Here is a 24,695-nt window from a genome sequence, read left to right on the forward strand (position 1 = left end):
GAAACGGAGGTGGGTGCGGATGTCTACCCCGGCCCTTCCCGCGGGCGACCAGGACAGGGCGCCGAGGGACTCGAGGGCCGGGGCCGGGGGGCCGGGAGCGCGGGGAACTCGAGGGTTTGGGGAGGGGAGGCCGGGCGCGCGGGACTCGTGGGCTGGGGCCGGGAGGCCGGCCAGGGCGGCCCTTCCCGCGCTGGGGCGGCAGGTGGAGGCTCGGAGGCACTTGCGAGCCGAGACAGGCTTCCTTAACACCTGAACACCGAGAGGCCAGCGCCCTCAACCACTGAAAGGGGCCGGCTGCCATGCCCAGCGAACGCAGCGGCCCTGAGGGAAGGAGAGGCGCACAGCCGCGTACCCATGGTTCCAACACCCCCACTTCTCCTCAGCTGGCGAGCCGACCGGGCGGCCTGACAGATGCCCGGAGGGAAGATACGGGGAGTGGAGGGGGCGGGCCCACGGCACGAAAGGGGGCGGGCCCACGGGAGGCTGGGCGCTACCTCGGAGCCAATGAACGGCTGTCATTTCTGGACGACGCGCCCAATCTTAGCCGGGATGGAGGGCGCGGCTTTCAACTGGACGGGGGCGGGCCTGGCTGCTGAGGGCAGTTGCGAGCGGACCGCCAGCCCCACCCCCCCATTCCCCGCCCCCAGCGTTCTGGATCCCCGCCCACTCGCCGGTCACGTAAGGCGTCAAGATGGCGGCGCTCAAGCCCGTAGCCGGGGCTAAGCCGGACGACGCAGGTATGGTTCCGGTGAGAGACGGCGGGCCCGAGGTAGGCGGACAGCCGGGGTGGTCTGGGTTGTGATTTCAAAGTGTTGTGAGACGGTATCACGTGAATTGCTTAAACAAAGAGACTCGCTCCGAGCCTCTCCAGGGCAGTTAGAGCCCCAGTTGGCTTGCGGGGAGGCAGAGCCTCGTCTGGATTGTCTGCTTTACCTTCTCTTACTTCTACACTTGCGGCAGGCGTATTCTTCAGTTGGTAATACCGCCAGGTTCCCATCCCCTCCACCCGCCGCAGATGCTCCTCTTTGAGACGTGCCTCTGATTGTCCCTCCTCCAGGGAGCCTTCCTCCCGCCAGGAGAGGTTTTCCCGGCCCGCGCCCGCCTCTGGGTTGTAGGGTCACGGTTCCCTGGCCTACACCGACCAGGTGCGCGGTAAAACGTGCAGTAACACATGTGAAATTCAGCGCAGCCGGAACCCATCTACACACCTGCCCACACGGACGGGTGTAAGCACCTCGGAGTCAGTAATGTTAGAGGAAGTACAGATCATAACAAAATGTTTACAGGTCAGTGCCTAGTAAGGTTCTTCTGAGAGCACGGGGTGTCGTTTAGTCCTAGAGAACCTAGCGGGGGGACCACGTTGCGTTCTGTTCCCAAACAGTAAACTAAGAACTTGTGAAAGTCACTTGTCTGTCTGGTTCAGTAAGGGAAGTGTGATGAAGGCAGTTGATTCTTTAACAATGCTTTGCAAAAAGACGAGGCACTCAACCTTTTTTTTTTTTTTTCTATTTTGTCGGTCTGGGCCTGGGCTGCTGTCCCTCAGCTCTTCAGTTCAAGGCGAGTGCTCTATCGCTTAAGCCACAGATCCACTTCGGTTTTCTGATGGTTTATTGGAGGTCAGAGTCTCGTGGACTTTCCTGCCCGGGCTGGCTTTGAACCGCGATCCTCAGCCTCCTGAATAGCTAGAATTACAGGTGTGAGCCACCGGCACCCGGCTGCACTCAACTTTTTGCTATCTTGTTTTCATTATTTTAGTATTATTTGACATTTGGTATTTTTTGTCCTGTAATTATAACCCTGGATGGAGTGAGTGTGTTCTTTGTCCTCTAGGGAACTGAGGGTGTACACTAGATAGGTTACAAAATACTACAGCTAGATGTTTTCTTTTCAGAGAGGATTTGAATGAATTGCTAATGGCAGAGAAAATATGTAAGGTTTCTGTTTAATCGTGCTTTTGATATCTGCCTACATAGTACACTACATAGTACACATAATTAAATAATCTCCCTTAGAAAATCCCCTTTAACTATTCCTGTCACCTCATTTCCACTTTCCACTTGGATGTTAAGGAGAAGCAAAAAAAAATTTTAAAGTCTACACTTTAAAAATAAAAAATTGCAAGTTGTAAAATATCTTTTGTTCCTCTGTTCTCCCAAATACTTTAGGAAAAACGAACTGGCTTGAGTACAGTAGTGCAGGGAAACTGGCCTATTGTTACTCATTATATATCTTAAAGCTCAGAAGAACACATGCCTCCTGTGAGCACATGATCCTCTGTGCTGTCTTTCGTTAGAGTTATTTCCTTAATACTCATTAAGCTTAATTCTCATCACAGTGATATTCAAGTGGTGTTCATCAACAACTTCAGAATCCACTGCTGATAATAAAATGCAGATTCTAGGCTTCATTTTGCCTCTGTTAAATCCACAAATCTCAGGGTGCATTTTAAATAAATGTCTCTTACTATACTTTCTCACACTGAAGATTGAGAACCTTTGAAACTGTCTTTTATGTTCATTGTGATTAATCTACTCTAATTTCTTGCATAGGATTTCCTGAACTGACCTTGACTGTAAATATTGCTAAAATTGAGATAGGTATGATTTGTGAATAGCCATTGATTTTTTTTTATTAATTGATTGGAGAATATAGAGTAAAAGAAATAAACTGAATTTTACATCAATCTTGCTCTTATCAATGTAGTAAATAAACATTTGCAACCACAAATTTGGATTTGTAAGAAACATCCATTTCTTGTTTAAATGACAGAACAAAACATGGGGGGGGCGGGGTATGGGTATGTGTGTACTAGTGCCTGGGATTTATTCATTAGCTTTTTCACTCAAGACTAGCGCTCTACTACTGCAGTCATAGTTCTCTTTCCAGCTTTTTGAATATGAGTCTGATGGACTCTGCCAGGGTTGGTTTCGAATCATGCTCCTCTTAACTTCCTCTCAGCTAGAATTGGAGGTTTGAGCCACTGACACACAGGTTAAACAGTTTTTTAACTTCATAGTAACAGAATGCTAAAAGACTTTTAAAATGTTATTAAAACTTTACAAAAGCTGGGTGCTGGTGGCTCACGCCTATAATCATAGCTACTCAGGAGGCTGAGATCTGAGGATCACAGTTCAAAGCCAGACAGGGCAGAAAAGTCCATGAGACTCTTATCTCCAATAAACCACTAGAAAACCGGAAGTGGTACTGTGGCTCAAGTGGTAGAGCACTCACCTTGAGCTGAAGAGCGCAGGGGCAGCGCCCAAGCCCAGAGTTTAAGGCCTACAACCAACCAAAAGAAAAAAAAATCTTTACAAAAACCCAAGGGTCTTACCTAGAGAAAAACAATTCAGAAAGCATCATTTTGAAACTTTTTTGAGGGGATTCTCATTGTTTGTTTTTTTTAATACAATACAATGTATTGTTCCTCAGTATTGGCAATTATGTGTAGCTCATACTTGGGACACATGTGCCTCCAACCCTGGAGCCTAGTGCCATGAGTTCAGCCTGATATAGAGCTATTCCTCACAAAGGCCAGCTTTCACCTCAGACACTGCTGGAAAACTGAATGTATAACTTAATATCAACCAAGGTAGCGATAATTCACTGCCTCTTCCCAGGTGGGAACAGTCTCCATCTAAAGAGAGAACAGATTTTTTTTTCCCTGTTCTCCTTTTTACCCTGTTCTCCTGCTTCCATGAGAGAGGACAAATTGTCAACAAGCAGGTGTTTCCACCCCCTTAGCTGACGAGAGAAAGCAGGTAGGGCCTTGCCCCTGTCTTGGAATAAGAAGGAAAACTATTGAAAACAAAAGCTTAGTGTCTTGGTGGCAAGTCAACCTCTGTTAACGTAAGTTTTCTCATCTGTAAAAGCAGAGATGATCATTATCCTGCCAATTGTGTCATCCAGAAAGCTACTATCAGAGCCAGGTGCCAGTGGCTCCTAGCTACTTAGGATGCTGAGATCTAAAGATCACGGTTCAAAGCCAGCCCAAGCAGAAAGTATGTAAGACTCTTATCTCCAATAACCTACCAGAAAACTGGGAGTGGCACTGTGGCTCAAGTGGTAGAGCACTAGCCTTGAGCTGAAGAGCTCAGGGACAGCACCCAAACTCAGAGTTCAAGCCCCACGACCCGCCAAAAAAAAAAAAAGAAGCCACTGTCTGGCAGATAAGAGTTCAGTAAATGTTTATTGAATCCTTTGCTTAAAATATATTAAAGCATAGAATTTTGTGTTTTCCAGGACACCAAGATAGCAGTATACCCACCTGGTCATCCAACTCCTTCCCTAAGAGATGCAAAACTTAGAAGACCAACAGTCATGGATATCATAGAAAAAAAAATTGAATCACTTAGAAAAGAAAAGTAAGAGGCATACTCAACTTAATTTGCACAAGTTTTGACTGACCATGGTTGCTGAGAATTATCTAAGAAACTATTAACTCTATTGAGATGGCTATATGAAGAATGCATGTTTAAAGATAAAACAAGAAGAGAGCCAGGAGTAGTCATACCTACAAGTAATTCCAGCTGCTCAAGAGGTAATTAGGAGGATTGTGGGTCATGGCCAGCTAGGCAAAGAGTTAGACTCCAACTCAACCAATTAGCCAGGTATTTTTTTTCTAAATTCCAAATAATTAGAATAAAACCATTTTTACAGGTATTTGTATTGTACGGAGAAATTATGATTGAAGTCACTTTCAGATTGATTGTTTCAGGTACAGTAGAGTATAGTAAAAAAGGAATACAGATTCCATGGTGTAAGTGTAAGTTCATTACTGTTTTGGGTCTAAATTCATAGAACTCAAGAGTAAAGTCAAAGTATAGTTGATCTTAAACTTCAGAACTTTCTGGATTTAAGTATCAGTCAGAATAAGTAAAACTAGATCTACCACATCTTTGGGTAAGGTTTTGTAAATCATGGACATTATTTTAAGTGGACGAGCATATTTTGTAGATAGTATAACCAATTGTAAACAATTTTTTCTAGGTACAATTAAACAATTCTTAATAACAGGGAAGATTTTCTTGGAGGGAAAAATATCTTACACAGTTTGGGTGCAATTAAATATATTTATATTCAGCTGTGTATTCAGCTGGGTACCAGTGGCTCACGCGTGTAATCCTAGCTACTCAGGAGGCTGAGATCTGAGGATCACAGTTCAAAGCCAGCTCCAGCAGAAAGTCCATGAGACTCTTATCTCCAATTAACTACCAGAAAACCGGAAGTGGTGCTGTGGCTTAAGCGGTAGAGCGCTCACCTTGAGCCCAAGAGCTCAGGGTCAGCGCCCAAGCCCAGAGTTCAAGCCCCACAACTGAAAAAAAAAAAAAATTATTTTGTGGCCACAAAAGAATTCTAAGTATTCTGTGGGAGAATCATGTTCTCCCACAGAATGCAACTTCCAAGATGGGTGGGAATTATTTTTTCTTTCTGCTTTTTACTTCCCCATCTTTATCACTTATAAAAGTATCTTTTATGTAGTGAGTGCTCAAGAATTATTTTATAATGAGTAAATATATAATAGCAAGTTACTACTGAAGAAAAGATATATTTGTCCAATTATATTAAACCTAATTTTCTCTGTACTTGCCCTTCTAGGGCTTTAAATATAAATGGAACAATCCTGCTTGGAACAACAGCTAGCATCTCTGGAATATCAGCAAACTTGGTCTTCAGAAGCTGCTTGAAAGTCAATTATGATACTTTGAAGACATATTCATCATTGGCTACGCTTCCATTTTTATCTTCAGTAGTTACTTACAAGCTCCTTGTAACTGATGCTTTGTGTTCAGGTAAACTGAAACTTTTTACATAAAGTGTTTATTTCTCAGGAGGCTGAGATCTGAGGATCGCTGTTCAAAGCCAGCCTGGGCAGGAAAGTCCATGAGACTCTTACCTCCACCATAAAACCAGAAGTGATGCTGTGGCTCAAGTGGTAGAACTCTCATCTTGAGCTGAAGAGCTCAGGGTTAGTGCCTAGGCCCAGAGTTCAAGCCCCACAACTGACCAAAAAAAAAAAAAGTGGTTATGTTCAAGTAACCATTAACTAATATGCTACTGATAATCTCTTATATTTGTATATTTACTCCTTACAAGTATCTTCACATATATTTTTGACAGTTTCAATTACATTAATTTTAATTACTTACAGTAAACTTAAGTTACACAGTACTTCACATATTTTTATATTTGATCCACATTTGATCAGGCAAGGCTAAAAGTATTGATCTTCTTTCACAGTTAAACAACCAACACTGACGCACGTTTAAGTACTGGGAAACAATATAATATACTGAGAAAATAGGTTCTGAGATACTTTGCATACAATTTCAGATCCTACTTCCATCATTGAAGTTCTGTGACATTGGGCAATTCATTTAAACTCTGAGTTTGGATTGTCTTATACACAAATTAGAATTTACAGTACTTACATCATGATTGTTGAAAATTTAAAGGTGCTCTATGCTAAATGCCTAACACAGTGTCCAGCATATTATGGACTTCTAATGTTATTCCTTGTCTCCTCACCTTACCTTTATTTTCACAAGTAGTTACTGATGGAGCCTCTAGTCCTTGTTCATTCTTCAGGTCCTTGCCTAAACATCCTATCTCCATGGAAACTTTAATTCCTCATTGTAAATTTCTAGGTACATTCTATTACACTTTACCTCCAAAGCATTGTGCCCACTTACGATTATCTTTTAAATATTTTTCTAATGTCTTTCTTTCCTAGTAAATTGACTAAGAAGTTTCTTATATTTACTATTCTAGCACTATGACTTACCTGAGCCATAGTAGACAGTACATGTATAAACGGAGAATTAGGTACTCATCTGCTAGTTATTAAATAATTTTTACAAGCACACATAAGTGGTAACTCTCCTTCAGCTAAAGTAAATTGGAAGAATTTTGTTGTTGTTGCTGCTGCTGTTGGTGATGGGGGTCTTGGTTGTTTATTCGAGGTTAAGAGTCTCACGGACTTTTCCTGCCTAGACTGGCTTTGAACTACAATCCTCAGATCTCAGCCTCCTGAGTACCTAGGATTACAGGCGTGAGCCACAGTGCCCAGCTGGAAGAATTTTTTAAAGATGCTTTATGTCTCTTAAGCCATAGACTGAATTTCTAATATTCTTTATATTGTTTCACTGTGATTAAGGATAGTACAAAGAACTTTTGAGAGTTTGTGAGGCAATATTACCTTAAGAGTTCTTATCCTGGGCTGGGAAGGTGGCTCAGAGGTAGAACACTTGCCTTGCATGCCTGAGGCCCTGGGTTCAATTCCTCAGCACCACATAAGCAAAAAGAAAAAAGCCGGAAGTGGTGCTGTGGCTCAAGTGGTAGAGCACTAGCCTTGAGCTGAAGAGCTGAGGGACAACGCCCAGGCCCAGAGTTCAGGCCCCACGACCAGACCGCCCCCCCCCCCAAAAAAAAAGAGTTCTTATCCTTAATTTTTTTTTTTCTCACTGAAGTTCTACCACTTTTACCACATCTCTAGTCCTCTTATCCTGAATTTTAGAGGAAAATAAAATTTTCTTTTTCTAGGTAACATAAGCAAGGAAAATTGCGTCCTGAGAAGTTTGCTGGTTAGTATAGTATGTGGTATATTACATCCCAGTGCTTTGGCTTTTTCTAAAAATGGACGACTGGCAGTCAAGTAAGTCTCTGTCCATTCCTTTATTCCTTTCTTTTTTTCTTTTCTTTTTGTAAGTTAATAAACTTCTTATTCTTTAGGCATTTATACGTTCTAATTGAAACAATAGTTTAGCTAACTTTTTTTTGTACTGTATCTGCATGCTAGAGCTATAGTGGAAATTATCATTTTAGGAGAAATGAATTAACTTTTGATAGACTTGGCATCCAGAAGACATGGTTAATTCTTCTTCATTTTTAGGTACCATACTGTTCCACTGCCACCAAAAGGAAGAGTTTTACTTCACTGGGTGCTTCTTTGTCAAACAGAAATTAAACTAATGGTAATTCCTCTGATCTTTCAGACATGTTTTGGACTAATTAATGGTCTACGACATTATGCAATATATGAAAGCACACTTAAAAACTATATGTAAAGATTAACCAAACAATGGATGGAGGCTAACTCAGTAGACTGATTTTTTTTTTTCATGATGAAGACATAGCCATTGCTGAAAAAATGAAAAGTAATTCCTGTTTCTGTTCTGTTTGTATGGTATATGTCAGATACTTGATAAATACGTAATAATTGAATAAATGTTATCATAAAACATATGTGTTTCATTTTCCCCTCCTAATAGCTTTTCTCCTTAGGTCACACTGCCTCTCCATTTCTAGTTTTTCTAAAATTCTCAATCTTTAATATCAAAATATTTACACTGAAAAGAATATGGTTTTCTAAGAGTACTTTATTTCCCATATAACACAAAAGCTAAGTAATGCCCTCAGGGGTAAAAAATGTCCAGATAAATGTGGTCTCACTCAGCACTTTCCCCTTCTTCTCAAGAATTATATACCTCTGGTTGAGAGCATAGCATGGTGGTAGTTGCTTACCTGCCACGCATAAGGCTCTAGATTGGGTCCCCAGCAGTGCTAAAAAAAAAAAAAAAGCAAAAAAACAAACGTAGAAAAACAAAAAATTTACATTCCTCTCTTCCTGGTGACTTGAAAAAAAAGTATCAATTATACAGGACCATAGGCATTGACACACAGGGAAACCAAAGAAGGATACTTTTAGAGGAGAAACACAAAGGAGTAATGGCTCTGTGCATCTGATCATATAAAGTAATATTTATCAAGATGAGCCCCAGGAAGTAGAAAAACATCATTAGTTTGTCCAGTTTATCATTATAATTGACAACAGAATCTATCATCTCCAGCAGTTGCAAGTCCTTATTTTCTGAGTATTTTTTAAAAATATGAAATATTTCTTTTTTTTTTTTTTTTGGTCGGTCGTGGGGCTTGAACTCTGGGCCTGGGCACTGTCCCTCAGTTCTTCAGCTCAAGGCGAGTGCTCTACCACTTGAGCTATAGCGCCACTTCCGGTTTTCTGGTGGTTTATTGGAGATAGGAGTCTCACGGTCTCTCCTGCCCAGGCTGGCTTTGAACCGCGATCCTCAGATCTCAGCCTCCTGAGTAGCTAGGATTACAGGCGTGAGCCACCAGCGCCCGTCTTATGAAATATTTCTTGACTGTGGTAGTAGTGTAGGTAGTAGTAACAAGTAGTCACATTCCATTTTCTCTGATTTGGATTAGCTGTGTACCAATATTTTTTGCTAGAAAAAATATTTTTTTGCTAAGAAGCTGCAATTACCTCTTTCTTAGTTTTTCAAACATTTATAAAATCAAAAAATGCAATCATTTTTAATAACAAAAAATAGGATATGACAAATTGGGTTTTTCTGTTTTGTTTTTTTCTGGTGTAAGTAGATTGTTTCTCTAGTGCATTACAGATTCCTAATTTATAGCTATATTCTATCTCTTTCTGTGAACAACCCAAAGTTCAGCTACATTGTTTGAAATAACATATTCCCAACATATGGAGGATAACTTGGAAGGAGGACACAAGTAGGATCTGTGAGATTGAAAGTTCACTTCCAGTCAGGTACTGGTGAATCACACCTGTAATCCTAACTACTTAGGAGCCTGAGTTCTGAGGATCACAGTTCAAAGCCAGTCCCAGCAGAAAAGTCCCTGTGACTTTTAATCTCCAATTAACCACCAGAAAACCGGAAGTGGCACTGCTGCTTAACATGGTAGAGCTCTAGTCTTGGGCAAAAAGAGCTCAGGAACAGTACCTGATCAAGAGATCACACACACATGTTCTGGTACTGTGAGTTGAACTCAGGGTCGAGGCTCTGTCCCTTAGCTTCTCACTCAAAGCTAGTGCTGCCACTTAAGCCAGAGCTCCACTTCTAGCTTGTTGGTGATTAAGTGGACCTAAGAGTCTCATAAACTTCCTGCCCAAGCTGGCTGTGAACTTCAGATCTTAGCCTCCTGAGTAACTAGGACTATAGGCATGAGCCTCTGGCACCGTACTATTTTTAATTTATGTCTTTTGAGTTTTTAAATTGGAAAACATTTAATCTTCATCTCTCATATTGCCTCCATTTTTCTATGCCATGTGAGTCTTACTGAAATACAACTATGATTATATCAGTCCCACCATTAATAACTTATGTCTCAACTGCAAGAAAAGCAAATAAAAGAGAGCAGATTCAGATTATTCAGATTCTTAGCCTGGGCATTTAAGCTATCCCATGCTCCAACCTGTTTTCATTTTTTTAAACCCATTCAACCTTACTGCCCATTCTTCTCTACCCATTGTTGGTTTTGCAGTTTCTACATAATTAAGAAATACAAACAGATATAATGAAGCCCCACTAGAATTCCATCTGTGCCATCCTAGTGAGCAGAATACTTGGAGAGTTTTCTTCAAATCTTGAATGGAAAGCAATGTAAGTAAAAGGAAACTGATTTTCAATGATTACTTTTGTGAAAATAAACCTTTATGTGTGTGTATACACACACATATCTATCCAAGTTTCAAAACTGCAATCATAGACTTTCTTGGCATGGAGTCTAAAAGTCTGTCAATCCTAAGATAGATATATACTGAATACAATGATATACTATTACCAGTTACTCAGATATTTTGGAGGATGAAAAATTAAATTTTTGAAGTGTTATGCCTATGTATTATTTACCTAACAAAGCTTAGATATAGCTTCTAAATCAGCACTGTCCAATAGAAATGTAATATGCAAGCCCTGTACTACTATACTATTACATTTCTAGTAGCTCTACCTAAAAAGCAAGAAGATATTCATTTTAATAATTCCATTAAACTCAATACTTTTGTTTAAACTATAATCATTTCAATATATAGCCTTAAAAGTTTTGTACTAAATACTCAAAATATAGTGCATGTTGGGGCTGGGAAGGTGGCTCAGTGGTAGAGCACTTGCCTTGCATGCATGAGGCCCTTGGTTCAATTCCTCAGCACCACATAAAAAAGCTGGAAGTGGTGCTGTGGCTCAAGTGGTAGAGCACTAGCCTTGAGCTGAAGAGCTGAGGGACAGCGCCCAGGCCCAGAGTTCAGGCCCCCACGACCAGATCCCCAAAAAAAAAATCAAAATAATAGTGCATGTCATCTACTTACAGCAAATCCCAATTTGGACTATGTTCCTTTTTATTTACTTTATTGTTATTAGAAACATGATCTACACAGATTACAATGACAGGAGTCAAGTAATGGAGTACATTTCCTTTCATGTAGTGTCTTCCTCACTCTTGTGGTCAATAGCCACATATGGTTCGTGGCTATTGTACTGTATAGTTTTGAATCAAGTGATGAATATTCCCTAAGCTGCAATGTGATGGCAGCAGACGTGCTACACTTCCACTGTTTCAACCAGTGATGAGGAAATGATCTCTAAAAGGCATGTAGAATGAGCATTCAGGTTTGCATTGCTTCATCTGTCCACTCAAGTCCCAACACAGAGGTAATGAGGTAGGCCTAGGTGAGGGCTACACAGGGGTATCTATGTGGTAGCTGAAGAAAAGGTGAACCTTAAATTTACACGGGGACTAGAAACAAACTTTTCAAACTTTGTTTTTAAGGAAGAGGCAGTTTATTACCCTATTTCGAAAACAAAACTGTCCTCTGACTCAAAGGGAAGGACAATATGAAACTTAAAAGATCACTATGTAAACACTCTGTTTTTTCTTTTTTTTGGGTCCAGTCATGGGGCCTGAACTCTGGGCCTGGGTGCTGTCCCTCAGCTCTTCACCTCAAGGCTAGTGCTCTACAACTTGAGCCTCAGCACCACTTCCGGCTCTTTTTCTCTGCTTATGTGGTGCTGAGGAATCGAACCCAGGGCCTCATGCATACAAGGCAAGCGCTCTACCACTGAGACACCTTCCCAGCCCTATGTAAACACTCTTGAAGTAAAGCTCAAGTCACAAAAGATATAGTAATACCATTGTGAATTGCCTCCCATGAACTAGCTGTTCTCTTGAAAGGATTTTGGCTATTCAAAACAGATGTCCCAAACTGTTCCTTGTATATCTCAAAAATAGCATAAAATACACAATTACAATTGTTTTTATGTATCTCACTATCATGTGAGAAAGTCCATAGATAGTTTCATGAAATATTTGATAAGGAAAATACATTAATTCCTTGAAAGAAACAGGATAGAGAGGTTAACAGAATTTAGAATGGTCAAGGTTTGCTTAGAAAAATCAAGAGATTTGAAAAATGAGACACCCGCCAGGTGAAATCTAGGGATGGAGAGTGGCCCAAGCAAAGCGGCATGGCTGTAATGTTAAAAACCCTTAAGAGTTAAGAAATGAAAATTAAGTACAATGCAAACAAGTACAATGAGTATTAAAATGGCTCAAGGTGATTTTGGAGTCATCTTGAAGCCAGATTATGCAGGGTTTTATTCAAATTCATAAAAAGTCATTAAATAATTGTAGTAATTTATATTTTAATCTTAAAAGGAAGCTTTTGTAATCTCTGCCTTGTACAATGTGTATGTATTGATCTATTTCATCTTGGGACTTTTAAGTTTGTCTTTCTTCTGCCTTAAAAGTTGGTTTTCTCTATGTTGAAAATGAACAATACAATTTGTAGGTGAGGACAGGAGGGAAAAACAGGGAGAGCAGGAGGGAAAGGGTGACATTATACAAGAAGTATTAACATATTCTTTCCCTGACCTATGTAACTGTAACCGCCCTGCACATCACTTATAATAACAAAAAAAAAGTTAAAGAAATGTCATTTGTCTTGTGTAAGTGTAACCCCTCTGTTCATCACACTTATAACTATAAAAATATTTACAAATAAGTTTGGTTGTGGGCTGGGAACGTGGCTTAGTGGTAGAGTGCTTGCCTAGCATGCACACAGAAAAGGCTGGAAGTGGTGCTGTGGCCTTGAGCTGAAGAGCTGAGGGACAGTGCCCAGACCCTGAGTTCAAGCCCCAGAACTGGAAAAAAAATAAAGTTTTGCTCAAATTGCTCGTTATATTTGGACAATCAATCAGATCCTAACACAGAAGCGAGAGCTTAAAAAGGTGTGGGGAGGAGGGGGGGGAGAGGGGAAACAACAGTGGAGCCCCCCTCCTTTACGACTTCTTCTGAGCCAGCCTACACACCGGGCCAACCTCAGGAGCTGGACTCCACCGGCCAAAAGTAGTGTACCCAAGAAGATTTTCAGCAAAATAGTAGCGTTTGAGGCCACGCAGTTTATATGTAAAATACCGCATTTTCTCCAAACCCGCTCCCGGGCAGGGGTTGAAAGGACTGCTCCTTCCCCCGCCGCGCAGCACGCCGGAAGTCTAACCGGAAGTGGAGATCGCGCAGAGTGACGTGTCGGCTAAAGATGGCTGCGCCCAGGCAAATGGAGCAAAGGTGGTAGTGAGACCCGAGCGGCCCAGGAGGAAACCCGGAGCCGGCTGCTGGGAGGTAGTGTCTTTCTGGGAAAAGAGATGAAGAAGAAACGTGTGGCGACATAGTCCACCGGCGATCAGGAATGAAACGAGGGAGGAGGGGAGGTGGACCCACCGTGCTGGCTGACCCTCTGTTCTCCATTCTAGAAGGAAAGACCTTGTATTTAAGTGACTGGATTTAATCCCAAGGATAACTGCATTTAAAGGGTAACCAGGCCAGATTCAGTACGCAGTCCTACCTGTTACCTGTCTCTGAATGTTTTAGTAATAAGGTCATTCAAAAACCTACTGAAATGTTTGCGGTAAAGGTGGGATTGTTCTAATAGGGAATTAGTACAATTAATACAATCAGTACAATTCTACCAGTGCTACTCTGCACTCTTAGGGAATTAAGGGTGAGTTTTCAGAGAAACAGTGTAAAAACGTATTTCACTTCACCAGTTTTCAGAGCATGAAACAGAAAGGTGATAATAGTACTGGGCCCGACACTGTAAAGAAAATTTCTGACTTACTCATGAGGACCTATTTGAGTTTGATTAAATACCTATTCCTCCACCTCATTTATGTAGCGTGGATTTTCTCTATCACTGTCGAAATCTAAGTCCTAAATTTTTAAGTCCTAGACATCTGACCCAAATTTATCCTTTTTTTTTTTTTTTTGGTCAGTTGTTGGGCTTGATGTCGTGGCCTAGCCACTGGGCAAGGCTGGCGCCCTACCAGTTTGAGCCACAGTGCTACTACTTTGTGCTAGTTAATTGGAGGTGTGTTTCAAGGACTTTCCTGATCAGACTTGCTTTAAACCCGCGATCCTAGGACGTCAATCTCCTGAGTAGGCTGGATTACAGGAGTGAGCCACGAGCAGCCCAGCTTCTTGGGTAATTTTACATCTAGACGCTGAATTTCAGTGATTCAACATTCTCCAAATTACTTTTATATGTAAATATTTGTTAAAGTAATGCTATGATCTTGTAGCAGACTAATCTGATTCATAAAACTATGTTATTGGGGCTGGGAAGGTGGTTCAGTGGTAGAGTGCTTGCCTTGTATGCATGAGGCCCTGGGTTCGATTCCTCAGCCCCATATAAGCAGAAAAAGCCAGAATTGGCACTGTGGCTCAAGTGGTAGAGTGTTAGCCTTAGCTGAAGAGCTGAGGGACAGGGCTCAGGCCTAGAGTTGAGGCCCCATGACTGACAAAAAAAAAAAAACAAAACCAAAAACAAAATTATGTTATCCTGTAACTTTGTTTTATGCTTGTTTTGTTTTTAATTCTAGCTTTATTATTTTGGCAATAATACAGTTTGAACTCAAGGCCTTGAACTTGCTAGGTTGGTTGCTTTACTACTTGAACCTCATTTTTCCCTGCTTTTTTTACTGGTTATTTTGGAGATAGGATCAAATCAACTTGTCTGCCGAGGCTAGCTTTGAACCTTGTCATCCTCCAGATCTCAAGACTCCCAACCAACACCTAGCTTTTATTTTTTTTAATTAGCATATAGGATGAGGGTTCATTGTGATAATTCCATAGATAGGTACAGTTAAGTGCATACAAATTATATTTTCACACCTCCCTCCTTCCTTTTTCTAAACTATATTTTTTGAGACAGGGTTCTGCTGAGTAGCCCAGGCTAGCCTTGAACTCTTTATCCTCCTGCCTCAGCCTCTTAAGTGATGGGATTCCAAGCCTGAATCGCTGCAACCTTTGCTTTTCTAAAACTGTTAGCTTGAAAGTGTTGTTTAGCTAACCCAATCTTTATTCACCATTCCCCTACTCTTGACATTCATCCTGTCCAGTGCAGAGATCAAGGAAACTATTGGTAACTTAACCACATACGGTCTAAACTTTGTTCTGTTCAGCCAGCCAAGAATGATTTTTACAATGTTATGTTTCTTTTTTCTTACTCATCTACAATCAAGTTACCTGTAAAACTTTAGAATTTTTGTTTGGCTGTTTAGTAGAAAATTTACCTCATTGTGATTTTATTTTCCCAGTTGTGTTGAAGTTGAGATTCTTCCACATTTATTGGCAGTTTGACGTGCCTTTTTTTGAGAAGTGCTTGTTAAAATATTTCCCAGCTGGCTATGGTGGTACAATGCCTAGTAATTCTAGCTACTTGGGAGGCAGGGGCAGGATTCAAGCTCAAGGCCAGACCACACAAAATTACAGACCCTATCTTAACAAAATAGAAAGGGCTGGGGCATAACTATAATAGAGTTCCAAAGCAGAGTGCTGTTCAAACCCAGGATTCCCCATTATCACACACACATACACAAAGTGTTTTCTGTTGGCTGTTCTGTATATGTTCTGGGTTTTAACTATTGTAAGTTGCAAACATTTCCTCCTACATTTCCTTGTCTTTGTATCTGTAGATAAACACAAGTTACCAACATTAATGTTAATTCTCTGTCTTCTGTTTAATGCTATTTTTTAATTGTTCAAGAGATTTTGGGGGATTGTAAAAATATTCTGTATTTCCTAAAATTTTGTGTCTTGGTACTCAGGGCATTGCACACAATTCACTTTTCCACTCATAGCTAGTGCTGAAATACTTGAGTCACATTTCCAGTCCTCTCAAAAAAAATTATTTCTCATATTTTGCTATTTCATTATTATCACTATTTTCATTTATTTTTAGTGCATGGGGGTTCTTTTGTGTGTAGATTTTCAAATCATGAACTTAATCTGCAGTCCTTTCTTAACTATTTAGTCTTCAGAAAGCTATTAAAAATTTTTTTCTGTGGATTTGAAAAATGTTTTCATGTTTCTAAAGGTTCAAGATGGATCATAAACCAGATGATACTCTCAAGGAAAACTTAGTTTTTGATATCATAACCAGAAAAATTAACCAACTTCCAGAAGCAGATAGGTAAGACTCCCTTAAACTTTTTTTCTTTTGTTACTGACATTTAAACTCTGGGCATTGCACATCATAGCCAAGTGTTCTACTACTTAAGCCTTGCTCTAGCCCTAGGATCTCCTAATTGTAAAATAGCTTTCAACAGATAGATTTTCATCATTATCTCATGTTTATGTGGCTTATAACAGAGGATATCAAGAAACTAAGTCCCTTTCTCTCTTTTTTTCTCTTCTTTTTAGAGGGGGAAGGTATTGGGGTAACAGATCTTGAACTTAACAGTCTCATGTTCTCACTTGATTTTGTTGCTCATGGTTGGCATTCTATCATTGATCACACCTCCAGTATGAAATTTTGATGGTTTACTGAAGTTGAAGTCTATTCAAACCTTGGTCATTCTCCTGAGAAGCTAGGATTACAAGTGTGAATCACCCACAGGTAGCCCTTCTCTTGAGGAAACAGGCTCAGAGATTAATCATTTTGCTCAACACTGCATAGCTATTTTTGGAAGTTGAGGCTAGGTGTCTCTAGATGTATATAGTTGCATGATAATTTAGCTTTTCCACATACATGTAAATATTTATGGGCCTATTTGAATAATAAAACTTAAAAACTTAATCTTTCCCAATTCATTTCTTATTTCTAAATTCATTTCTATTAGTATTGCTTACCTGTGTAAAAAGTACCCAGACCTGTGGCTAGAAAGTGAATGCCAGAGAAATTAGACCGTGGCTAAAGATTTTTAAGGGGCTGGGAATGTGGCTTAGTGGTTGAGTGCTTGCCTACCATGCATGAAGCCCTGGGTTGGATTCATCAGTACCACATAAACAGAAAAAGCCAGAAGTGGTACTGTAGCTCAAGTGGCTAGCCTTGAGCAAAAGAAGTCTAGGGACAGTGCTAAGGCCCTGAGTTCAAGCCCCAGGACTGGAGAAAAAAAAAAAAGATACTACTAAGAACCAAGCACTAGTGGCTAACACTGTAATCCTAGCTACTCAGGAGGATGAGATACTGGATCACAGTTCAAGGACAGCTGGGGCAGAAAAATAACCAACAGAAATCAGGTTTGGAGGTGAGGCTCAAGTGGTAGAACACCAGCTGAGCAAGCATAAGACCCTGAGTTTAAATTATAGTACCACCCAAACCACAAGATCTTCAAGGAAATAAGGAAATATACTGAGTTTTTCAGACAATCACATGCAATCACAGTGTACTTCCACAAAATGCTGTTAGTTCTCCTTGACAACCAGTAAATCTGACTAAGTTACATTTCAAATGAAATGGATGATGCTTCTAAAGGATGAAAAGGAGCTAGCCTGGAAAGAGGGAAGGGCATTGTTTCAGAAGGGATTACCTATTCCTAGGCTGAAGGGTTTCTCATAGTTAATGACTCAGTGTTACTGAAGCATAAGGCAAATGGACATAAGAAACTGAAGAATTTCAAGCAGGAAAATGCAATCCAACTAGTTTTTCTAATGAATGTTAAAGCTGCCTTTTGGAGACAAGATTTAAGGTAGAAAAGAAAGAGGAAGACAATCAACGTAGCATACTAATCCTGGTAAGCAAAGAGGGTTGCACACATCACATTGAGATGAAAGGGAAAGGATTTGATATGTATTTTGGAATTATTTTCCTATCTTCAGGTGTGAAAACTATACTAATTGCAATCTTACTGTCACTGCCTCAACAAGGGAGAAGCTATCTATAGTCATCACCACCACCAATCCCCCTCCCACACACACATGCATAAACTTATCTTCCTAATACAAGTGAAAGAATACCCCGTGTTGCTTGAAACTTGAAAGGCAGGAAGCTATAAAGATGAATATAAAGAATGAATTAGATGACAGCAGCCTTAAAGACAGGAAAGCTTCTTTGGTACTTTCACCAAATTAGAAGAGAGCATTAGGAAATGACCTAGACCTGGAAAGTAAAGATTTAACTTGGAGATCATAAATTGCTTTCAAACATTGCACCTAATCAGGGCATGTAACAATGCCCTATTATTTTTTCCTTGTTCCAATTTCTGTTCATTTATGTCTTATCTTTTTGATCCTCATCCCTTATTTCATTGTCAGACTATTAAATATGATTAACAGTAACTTGGTATATTTTGAAGTGCATGAACTTTTTATTTTCAAACACCTTAATTCCTCATCTATGGAATAATTATATTTTATATTCCACTACTGTTTGTTAAGTTGGTCTCTTATTTAAAGTGTCTGCTTTTTTCCTGTATGTCTTGCCAAAAAAGAACCTCCATGGAAGAACCCCTCCTTGGAAAATTAGAGGGGGTGGTAATGACAATTTTGTCCTAAATGAATTAGTTACTAAAAACTTCAAGTCTTACAGGAAATTAAAATGTTGCTGGGAGATAACGAAGTGTGTTCTTCAGATTCCAGTTGGATTATTTTTTATTATTTCTGAGTTGTTTCTATAACTAAAGTTGGGACAGTAGTACATACTTCACATGGTTTTTAATAAGGATAAAATAAATAATTTAGATTAATTGCTTGTTTCTCTTTCCCTTAATCTCACATTTACATTTTCCATGATTATTTAGTATGTTTTCTAGGCTGTCTTTTTTTTGGGGGGGGAGGGGGGGACTTGAACTCTTCAGCTCAAGGGGAGCGCACTACTGCTTGAGCCACAGCACCACTCCCAGTTTTCTAGGGTTTATTGGAGATAAGAGTCTCATGGACTTTCCTGCCAGGGCTGGCTTTGAACTTCAATCCTGAGATCTCAGCCTCCTAAGTAGCTAGGATTACAGGTGTGAGCCACTGGTGCTCAGCTCTCTTCACTCTTTAAATATCATGTGTACCCCAAGTTCCTGAACCATTTCTATAGATTGCTATTATATTGTCTCTTCTCCAATACTAATAAACTATGCAAATCTTGAAGGTAGGGGGTAATTTTTTATACATTTACCAAGTCTGCTGCATGTAATAGGCTCTCAATGATTGAAATGACAAATGTTATTATAAATACAAAGTATTCATAATTATACAATGTACAGCGTTTACTGGGAGTCTGAGAAAAAATTTTTCAATGAGTATAAACTTCAGAAGTTATCATGGGGCTTGGTCTGACTAATTATGAGTAATAAAAACTTTAAGGGGTGAATTGCACTACAGGTGCAATACAAGTTGTAAAAATAATTATTATATTTCTAACATTCAGTGATAGTTTTTTTTTTCCCCAAAACTAAAGAATATACTGAACAGGGCTCTAAATTCACAAATACACTGGATTAAACTTCATTTCATTTTACTCTTATATCAAGTAAGGTCTAGCAAGGTCTCACTTGAATTTGAATACTTTCTCAATAGCTCATTCCTGAGACTGAATCTTTAGGTAAAACACTTTGTGTTAACACAACACATTGTGGAGTTAAACGGAAACCAAGTTAAGCACATCGTTGTATCTATTGTCTATTTATAAATCGGAATAGACGGGAAAGCGTCACTTGTAAAGCTCTATAAGGTCCTTACCACCTTATAGATGCACTGGAGAAGTACTGAGTGGATATTGTGGGAACTCAGAAGAGAGCCATCCAACTCATTCTTAACAAGCTGCTTCTGATGGCATAGTTGGGGGAAATTCTCTGTATTAATATCCTTTGCAAGCATCATAAAACACATTTAGCAAACTCTCTCTGTATCCTTAAATACTGACCAAATTCGAAAGCTTTTTAGAGTAAGAATCTGGCCTAAATATAATGATTTACCGTTAGGTTCTGTGGGGTTATTAAAGAATAGACATGTTTTTCCCAAAGTCTTGGCAAATTCTGTAATGTATTCCAGAATTGGAGATCTTAGCCAAACATAATAAAAAAATTATTTTCTCACCTTCTTAGGAATGTCCTTGAATATGGATCAACATACGTTGGACTTAATGCTGCTTTTTGTGGTCTAATAGCTAATAGTCTTTTTCGACGTGTCTTGAATGTTACAAAGGCTCCAGTGGCATCTGGCTTACCAATGGCAGTGATCCCATTTTTGACAGCTACTGTGGCTTACAAAGGTTTTGTAAGTTTACCTTTGAGTACAGGTAAGTTCTATTTCACTATCACCTAAGAGTTTGATTTAGTTAATACTTAAATATTAATATATAGTAGCAACATGCTATATAATGTGGTTATTTGATAAGACTAAATCTCATGAGGCTGTTATGTGACACAATTCGTAATACGATGATTTACCAAACAAATAAAATGTACATAGCAATTCTAATTACTTTCCATGAAGTATCTTCCTCAAAGCCCTCAGAAGAAGTATTTTGAAACATTGTGTATGAGTGGTTTTATTTTTTAAATTTTGTTTTTAAATACTGACATACACAATAGAGAAGTTCTTCAAAGGGGAAAATTTTGGGGGTGGATTAAACTATTAGCTTCTTAAAGTACTACATGCATGTATTCAAATAGTAGATTTAACTTAGAGAACTTTAAGATGTGCTAAATGCTTGAGTACATTTAAAAAAATCCTTTGATTAATCATTTAAAATACAAGGCTAAAAACAGTAGTCTATCTCTAGTTAAATGCTGCTCCAGGTCTGATTAATTCAATTAGTATGTTTGAATCCCTTAAGTCAGGAAAAATTTGATGATCCAAGTTATTGCCAGGTACACTGAATAGTGAAAAGACTAGGCTAAGTCTGCTGATACAAAACAAGTACAGAAAGCTAGATGCTACCTGTAGCTTGAGATGATTATAACCCAATCCAAAACCAACTAGACACTCTTTTTCCTGAGGTGTTATCAGTTTTTTTTTTTTTTTCCTGGCTGTTTTAGGTATTACACATGCACTTTTTTATTTGTCCGGATATTGGGGATCAAATCCATGGATTTGCCCACATTAAGTCTGTACAAGAACTATATTGTAAACAGGGAGGTGCAGAATTCCATTTGCTGCTTTACTGCATGAAAATAAAATATCTGAAAGTTAAATGGACCTCGGATCCTTTAAGTTATGTTTGACAGTGGCAACTGTCATGACCACTACTTCTAGAGCTAACAGATTTATTTCCTAGGTGATTTGAGTTGTGAAACCTGTACTGTGACACGGGGTGGACTGATTGGTTTAGTTGTGGGTAGTCTGTACCCTATTATCTTGGCTATTCCTGTAAATGGTGGTCTAGCAGCCAGGTAAGATTGTTTTCTCATAATCATTAAAAATCTACAGTGTATACAAATACATAGAAAACTCAGAACTTAAAACAGCAAATGTATTTTCTTTTTGTAAGGCATTTAGGCCAAAAGTTTTGTTTTGTTTTTTAATTTTTGCCGAACTCTGGGCCTAAGCACTGTCCCTCAGCTCTTCAGCTCAAGGCTAGCCCTCTGCCACTACAGTGCCACTTCCAGCTTTTTCTGCTTATGTGGTGCTGAGGAATTGAACCCAGGGCCTCATGCATGCAAGGCAAGCACTCTACCACTGACCCACCTTCCCAGCCCAGGATTTTTGATCAGAATGATCAGTAGTTAAGATAGGTTTCTAAAAAAAGAATCTAATTTTATCAAGTTAAAATGCCTCGGTATAGTTCAAAACTAACCTAATCTGTGCACTGAATGCTCACTATAAATGGGCAAGTAAGTACTTTGCCTAGCATGATATTTTGTTAAGATTTTTAAATTTCAACACTTATATTCAAGACAAATTATATCCCTAATCTATCTATAAGCCTATTATTCTGAAGTAATTCTGGTTATTCACTGTTGAACTCTTCTGTCAGACCTTCCACGGGTGAACAGGGCAAAAGAAAACAGGACAGCTGGGCGGGGGGGGGAGGAGGCTGGGAAGGGATGTGAAGGGTAAACAAAGGAGGAGGCTGCAATGCTTGATAAGAAATGTACTCATTATCTTGCCCATGTAATTGTAACCCCTCTGTATGGTATTTTCACAATTAAAAAAATTAAAAAATAAATTAAATTAAATTAAAAAAAGAAAACAGGACAGCTTTTAGAACAGGCATTGAGAGTGGCATTATCTTTAAATAGATAAATTTTACCTTAAAACTTCCAGGATTAAATATATTTTATGTATAGGTTTGCTACTTGATAGTCTTTTTGTAGTAAAGTATCTCAATGTTTTCTCCTAGGTATGGATCAGCACTGCTACCAGATAAAGCAAACATCTTAACTTACTGGATCAGGATTTCTAAGCCTGTCTTTAGAAAAATGTTATTTCCCATTTTACTTCAGACTACATTTGCAGCATACCTTGGATCTAGACAGTATAAACTACTCATAAAGGCTCTTCAGTTACCTGAGCCTGACCTAAAAATGACTTAAAACAAATAAATTGGTGAAAATAGCCTGTCTCTGTTAAAAATACAAAGATTTTAAGTTATCAAACGAAGTGTATATAATTCTGTGACCCTACAACAAAAGTACTACACAGGGCAACACAGTAAGTAGTAAGGACTACCCAAGGCAAACAGGAGGCCTGGTGATGTAAATGAATGGCAGAGCACTAAGTGAGGCAAGCATAAACAAACAAACAAAAAAAAACACTGATTTCTCTGGTTTGCCCAATAGTGTCTCTCCGTTTCATCCACTTCTTCACATTAAGTACCTATCTCATCTGAAACACTGTATAAGACTTAAGCCGTCTCTCTTGAAGCCTCCATCAATAAAAGAACTGTTCTTTATAATTTCACGGGCTTGAGCTTTGTGCTAATAAGCCAATAAACCCTCTGTATTCCAACATTCATACGTATATGTAGTCTAACATAGCACTTGGAATTCATATTTACTGCTCCTGATTTTGCTGTGTGAAATATATTAATGGATTCATTTCCTTTGATGGTTTAAGTCTTTGAAGTGATCTGATTTCTCAATTCTTTAAACCATTTCTTTTTTAACAGCCCCTAAATCAGCATTGTCCAACAGAACTTTCTATGGTAACGGTTTATACCTGCACTGGTAGTAATGTTGGCTACCACCCATTAGAAGCTTTTGAGTACCTGCAATGTGGGTATATGACTACAGGATAACGTAGGTCTAAGGTTTCTTATAAAGCATACTAGTTGCTACAGGAATGAACCAAGAAAAATGTGCCATCATGAGCATATTGTTACTATTCTTTGCAAAGTGACTTTTTCTGTTAAGGAAATTTATCTTAGAATTATATAAAAATACAATTTACAAAAGATAGCTTTATAAGTAAAATAGGCTTCCAGCCTGCTTTAAAAAGAACTGCCAGTGATTTTAAATAGACTGGAATATTTTCAAGTTTTCACAAAATGAAGATAAATTGTGAAAGATGACTTCTTAGATGGGAGGGCGATCTGGCTGTGACATGTCACCCCATGATCACCAGGGTGGAAAGATTATTTCTTTCAACAGGCACATAAAACATATTCTCTACCAAGCATCTGTAAAAAATTTACACCAAGTATAATCTATGTACAGGAAAGGGAATATGCCAAAGTATTTATAGTAGATTCCTGAGTAATTTCTTCTTTTCTGAAGTTCCTGTTTGTATATTTTACAACCAGAGGGAAAAATATCCATATGTAAAATTTAAAAGGCAAAAAAAGTTCTGTGATCCAAAGCTGCCTACCTGCATTTCCTTTATTTTATTTTTTTGTCGGTCGTGGGACCTGAACTCTGGACCTGGGTACTGTCCCTCAGCTCTTCAGCTCAAGGCCATCGCTCTACCACTTGAGCCACAGTGCCACTTCTGGCTTTTTCTGCTTATGTGATGCTGAGGAATCAAACCCAAGGCCTCATGCCTGCAAGACAAGCACTCTACCACTGAGCCACCTTCCCAGCCTCCCATTACTTTAACTGTTATATTTATATATTTGGTCTTTTCTTTTTTGATACACCTAGAACATCACACTTGCTAGGCAACTGCTTTGCCACTGAACCATATCCCAGCCATCCATTACTTTTATTGAAACAGAATTCTACCTATCACAAATTATGAATTAGAAGGGTTAAAGAATTAAAGGGTTCCTTTAAAAAAAAAATCCACACTACCAAACTGGAAACATTAATAATACACCCAAGATGGTCACTACTGTAACTAAGTTTTGATTATTACTAGCTGCAGCTATAAGTGGATACAAGCATTTAGAATGGTTTCAATAACCAAAAAAGGGCTTTTAACATCTGCCCTCATATATATAATTTATTATTTATTTTTTAATGCGGGGAAGGAGGGCAGACTGAGATCTAGCACTTGCTAGTTAGGGCTAGCCCTTCTGTTTCTTTTTTTACTTTTCTAAGTTTTGAGACAGGGCTTGCTACTTCTGCCTGCCTGACCTTAAACTTAGTCATGACTATCTCCCAAGTACCTGGAATTAGAGGCATGCACTCCCACACTTGGCTAATTCTTGTCTTTTCAATTAATAGAAATGGTTTACTCTGTTCCATACAAATCTACCATATTCTATTCAGAAGGTAGACAAATGACATGAA

General features: G+C 39.2%; 2 protein-coding genes across 4 annotated transcripts; both read left to right on the plus strand.

The window, feature by feature from the left end:
- The first annotated feature begins 652 nt into the window (after positions 1-652).
- On the plus strand, positions 653-8,239 carry Tmem126b (transmembrane protein 126B). The gene is made up of 5 exons (XM_013013891.1): positions 653-769; positions 4,240-4,361; positions 5,596-5,789; positions 7,540-7,651; positions 7,889-8,239. Exons 1-5 carry the CDS (start codon positions 692-694, stop codon positions 8,061-8,063), a joined length of 681 nt encoding a protein of 226 aa, XP_012869345.1. The 5' UTR covers positions 653-691; the 3' UTR covers positions 8,064-8,239.
- A 5,090-nt stretch (positions 8,240-13,329) lies between these two features.
- Tmem126a (transmembrane protein 126A) lies at positions 13,330-23,039 on the plus strand. 3 transcript variants are annotated; one of them, XM_013013903.1, is made up of 5 exons: positions 13,330-13,437; positions 16,190-16,285; positions 20,127-20,320; positions 21,302-21,416; positions 22,367-23,035. In XM_013013903.1, exons 2-5 carry the CDS (start codon positions 16,197-16,199, stop codon positions 22,557-22,559), a joined length of 591 nt encoding a protein of 196 aa, XP_012869357.1. In that variant the 5' UTR covers positions 13,330-13,437; positions 16,190-16,196; the 3' UTR covers positions 22,560-23,035. The 3 variants fall into 3 exon arrangements, with proteins under 3 accessions (XP_012869357.1, XP_012869358.1, XP_012869359.1); XM_013013904.1 differs by lacking the exon at positions 13,330-13,437 and adding an exon at positions 13,452-13,646 and having other exon boundaries at positions 22,367-23,039; XM_013013905.1 differs by lacking the exon at positions 13,330-13,437 and having other exon boundaries at positions 16,197-16,285; positions 20,227-20,320; positions 22,367-23,038.
- The last annotated feature ends 1,656 nt before the right edge of the window (positions 23,040-24,695 follow it).

Source organism: Dipodomys ordii, unplaced genomic scaffold (genome assembly GCF_000151885.1).
Source record: "Dipodomys ordii isolate 6190 unplaced genomic scaffold, Dord_2.0 Scaffold22, whole genome shotgun sequence".
Lineage (NCBI taxonomy): Eukaryota > Metazoa > Chordata > Mammalia > Rodentia > Heteromyidae > Dipodomys > Dipodomys ordii.